The sequence below is a fragment of the Chionomys nivalis genome, chromosome 4 (assembly GCF_950005125.1).
Source record: "Chionomys nivalis chromosome 4, mChiNiv1.1, whole genome shotgun sequence".
NCBI classification, from domain to species: Eukaryota; Metazoa; Chordata; class Mammalia; order Rodentia; family Cricetidae; genus Chionomys; species Chionomys nivalis.
This window is the reverse complement of record NC_080089.1, coordinates 36,976,556-36,980,595: the sequence shown is the minus strand read 5'-3', so window position 1 is coordinate 36,980,595 and position 4,040 is coordinate 36,976,556. Positions and strand designations below refer to the sequence as shown.

Genomic DNA, 4,040 nt, shown 5'->3' with positions numbered 1-4,040 from the left:
TTTTGAATAATGTTAAATAATTTTAATTCTACACTATTTTTACCATTGGGGTTTTTATGTTCTTTTAATTGTTCTAGCCCTTGAGAATTTCAACACTGTGGATCAAATCCAGAGACCCATGCATGTAAACAAATTCTCTACCGATGAACTATTCCTCTGGTACTACCTCTAGTTGTAATCATCAAATGACCTAAGATTATCCCATAACAAATGCAGATTCTACTTAAGTAAGCATGCTTCTCTTCAAAATTTTTCTCATTGCAATGTGGACATCTTTATTTCTTATACTGTAGATGAAAGGATTCAGCATTGGCCCCACAATGGTATAAAATATGGTAGATACTTTATCACCTTCCACAGATGCACTAGAAGGTTTAAGATACATGAATGCTGCAGCTCCAAAGAAAAGAGAAACAGCTACAACATGGGAGCCACAGGTGCTGAAGGCTTTTGACCTACCCTCTGCAGAACGAATGCCAAGAATGCTGGAAAGGATCAAGGTATAAGAGATAAAGATAGTCAGGCTGGGCACTGTTACATTGACACCCACAACAATGAAAACCACCAGCTCATTGATGGCAGTACTTGTACAGGAGAGCTTCAGGAGAGGAAGTACGTCACATACATAGTGATTGATGATGTTGCCATCACAAAAAGTCAGTCTCAACATGCAAACTACGTGGGCCATTGCACCCACAAACCCCATCAAGTATATACCAAATGTCATCAAATGGCAGACCTGATAGGACATGGTGACGTGATAAAGCAAAGGTTTACAGATGGCAGCATATCTGTCATAGGCCATGGCTGTCAAAATGTAGCATTCATCAATAACAAAGAAGCAGAAGAAAAAGAGCTGAGTCATGCACTCTGCATGGGAGATTATGTTCTGCTTTACAAAACTCACCAGCATCTTGGGGATTATGACAGAAGAGTAGCATAGATCTGTGAAGGAGAGGTTAAAGAGAAAGTAGTACATGGGGGTGTGCAGGTGAGGGTTTAAAACAATCAGAACAATCAAGCCCAGGTTCCCCACCGTGGAGACCACATAGATTCCCAAGAATAGGAAGAAGAGAGGCAGCTGGAGCTCTGGCTGTTGTGTCAATCCCAGCAGGATGAACTCTTTCACAGAAGAGTCATTTAGTAAGTCCATTCTTCTCTGGGTCATATCTGTGAGAACAATAAAAATCATAACATTAAAAAGGAATCTCAGACTCTCCAAACTACTCCATTAAAATGAGATTACGAACCATTTTCCAATGATAAAGTCAAGCTCACACTTCTCTGGGCTGTTTCACTGTTTTCTTCATGTTTTGGAGTTTATATATATAGAAATAACCAGCAATCAACTAAAGGCTATTTCTTTGAGAATAGTATTCAGGCACCTATTTTTGCTTTGAAGCATCACTGTTCTTATACCTTGACAATTCATCTCCCAATTAAGGATCAGTGGTCATCTCAAAAGAGAAGAGACAGTACCTAAGATTGCTCAGAGTTGGTTTTGTAGAAAAAAAAACATGCATCCAATTCATTGCTTACCTTTGTGCATAGGCAACTCACAGTCACCTTAGTAGCTCTTCTACTGTCCCAGAGGGGCAAGTACACATATGAATAAGATGGAAGGTGTATAGCCCAGAAAAAAAATGGCTTTTGCTGTTTAGGCAGCTTTTCGGTGGTAGGAGAAATTCATTTTTGACTGGGTAATCCAGAACCCTTATTTTTCCAGATTCTGAAAAGCCATGAGCTGTAGTTCATGATTTCCAGTTGTGACTTTTCCCATAATGTCTCCTGTATCCCAGAGGTTGGTAAATATATCAACCGATGTCACAAGAGTCACTTGATAATGACCCAAGAGGTTTTTTTGAGTTTGTCCTCTTAGGGACCTGATTAAAATTTGAGAGATTTGTGATTATCAGGTAATTCCCCAGAGATCAGGCTTTGTTGCCAAGGTGCTTATAAAATAATTCAATAGTAATAGCATTGGCTTATTGGAGGTATACACTATTGTTTTCTTTGGTTGTTATTGTTTGAAAATTTTATATATATATATATATATATATATATATATATATATATATATATATATATATATATATTGTGTTTAATGAAGCTCATCCTCAATTTCTTTCCCTTTGATTTTTCTCCATTACCAACCATATTCCCTCCTAATGTCATCTTTTCTTTTCAATTTCTTGAACACAATGACTTCTCTCATCACTACCTGTATTATGTGTATAGGGCCATCTTCTTGAAAGTAGGTAACCTCTCAGGGGCTGCTTTCTTGAAACTAACCATCTTTCTCACAGTAGCCATCCATTGCCAACAGTTCCTCAACTAGATGTAGAATTCATTACCATGCCCCCTCCTGCGTTCTAAGATTTTTATCAGGCTTAATTTTTCAGGTATCTTATGCATGCTGTTGTCAGCACTCTGAGGTCCTTGACCACATCCTGAAAATGTTGTTTTAATGTTGTCCTATATGAATTCTTTTTGTTGTTGTTGTTGCTGTTTTGTATTTTTGAGACGGAGTTTCTTTGTAGCTTTGGAGCCTGTACTGGAACTAGTTCTTATAGACAAGGCGGGCATCAAGCTCAAGAGATTTGCCTGCCTCTGCCTCCTAAGTACTGGGATTAAAGGCAGGCACCACCACTGCTCGGCTTCCTCTATGATTTCTGACTCTTACACTCTTTCAACTGTTACTTCCCTTATAATCTGAGACTTGGGTAAAGGAATGTGAAATGGAGGTCCCATTTAGGATTGGTGATTCATATCCTCTTATTCTCTACCAGTTTACCCACTGAAGACATCTGTGTTAATCACCATCTACTGCTAAAGGAAGCATCTCTGATGTAAGTTGAGAAATTCACTAATCTATGGGTGTAATGGAAACTCATTAGGTAACAATTTACCACTGTATCAAAAGCAAAATAACAGTCACAAGCACGTCCCTCAGGTCTATGACCTAGCCTCAGTAGTTGACTACAAGAACCTCATTAAGAATGAACTTTGTCCCTCTCCTTAGTTGCCCAAGGTACCAGCTGGGGACATCTCCCTGGACACCTGCGAACCCCTCTAGAGTCAAGTTTCTTGCCAACCCTAAGGTGGCTCCCTTAGATAGCATGTATACTTCGCTGCTCCCGTATCCTCCCTTCCTATATCCCAAACATCCCAATCCCCCGAGCTCCTCCCATCCTCCCCTTCTCATGTTTCTCATCCCATTTCCCCTTTGCCCCATGCCACCTCACCCGCAAGTTCCCAGTTTTTGCCCTGCAATCTTGTCTACTTCCCCTCTCCAGGCGGATGACTATATGATTTTCTTTGGGTTCACTTTCTTATTTAACTTCTCTAGGATCACAAATTATATGCTCAATGTCTTTTATTTATGGCTAGAAACCGATTATGATTGAGTACATCCCATGTTCCTCTTTTTGGGTCTGGGATACCTCACTCAGGATAGTGTTTTCTATTTCCATCCATTTGCACGCGAAATTCGAGAAGTCATTGTTTTTTACCGCTGAGTAGTACTCTAATATGTATATATTCCACCTGAAATTACCCTATCCTATACTGATGAATATCTTGCATATCACCTTAGAACCTTCATCTGGCGATGGATCGAGGTAGAAACAGAGTCTCAATTTGGAGCAGGGTCTGAGCTCTTAAGGTCCAAATGAGGAGCAGAAGGAGGGAGAACATGAGCAAGGAAATCAGGACCACGAGGGATGCACCCACCCACTGTGACAGTGGAACTGATTTATTGGGAGCCCACCAAGGCCAGCTGGTCTGGGACTGAATAAGCATGGGTTGAAACTGGACTCTCTGAGCATGGCGGACAAGGAAGGCTGATGAGAAGCCAAGGACAATGGCACTAGGTTTCGATCCTAATACACGAACTGGCTTTGTGGGAGCTTAGCCTGTTTAGACACTCACCTTCCTGGACATAGATAGAAGACCTTCGTCTTCCTGCAGGGCAGAGAATTTGGACTGCTCTTCAGTATCGAGAAGGAGGGGGAATGGTGTGGGGGGAGGAGAAGAGGAGT

The 4,040-nt window shown here is 40.8% G+C and overlaps 1 protein-coding gene across 1 annotated transcript; it reads right to left on the bottom strand.

Annotated features, from left to right (window-relative positions):
• Positions 1 to 223: 223 nt before the first annotated feature.
• On the bottom strand, positions 224 to 1,168 carry LOC130873158 (olfactory receptor 147-like). The gene has a single exon (XM_057767757.1). The coding sequence runs from the start codon at positions 1,166 to 1,168 to the stop codon at positions 224 to 226; it is 945 nt and encodes a 314-aa protein (XP_057623740.1).
• Positions 1,169 to 4,040: the final 2,872 nt, after the last annotated feature.

Bases quoted from the DNA above. Each gene is read 5' to 3' on its own strand.
- LOC130873158 (XM_057767757.1), bottom strand. From the start codon at position 1,168: ATGACCCAGAGAAGAATGGACTTACTAAATGACTCTTCTGTGAAAGAG.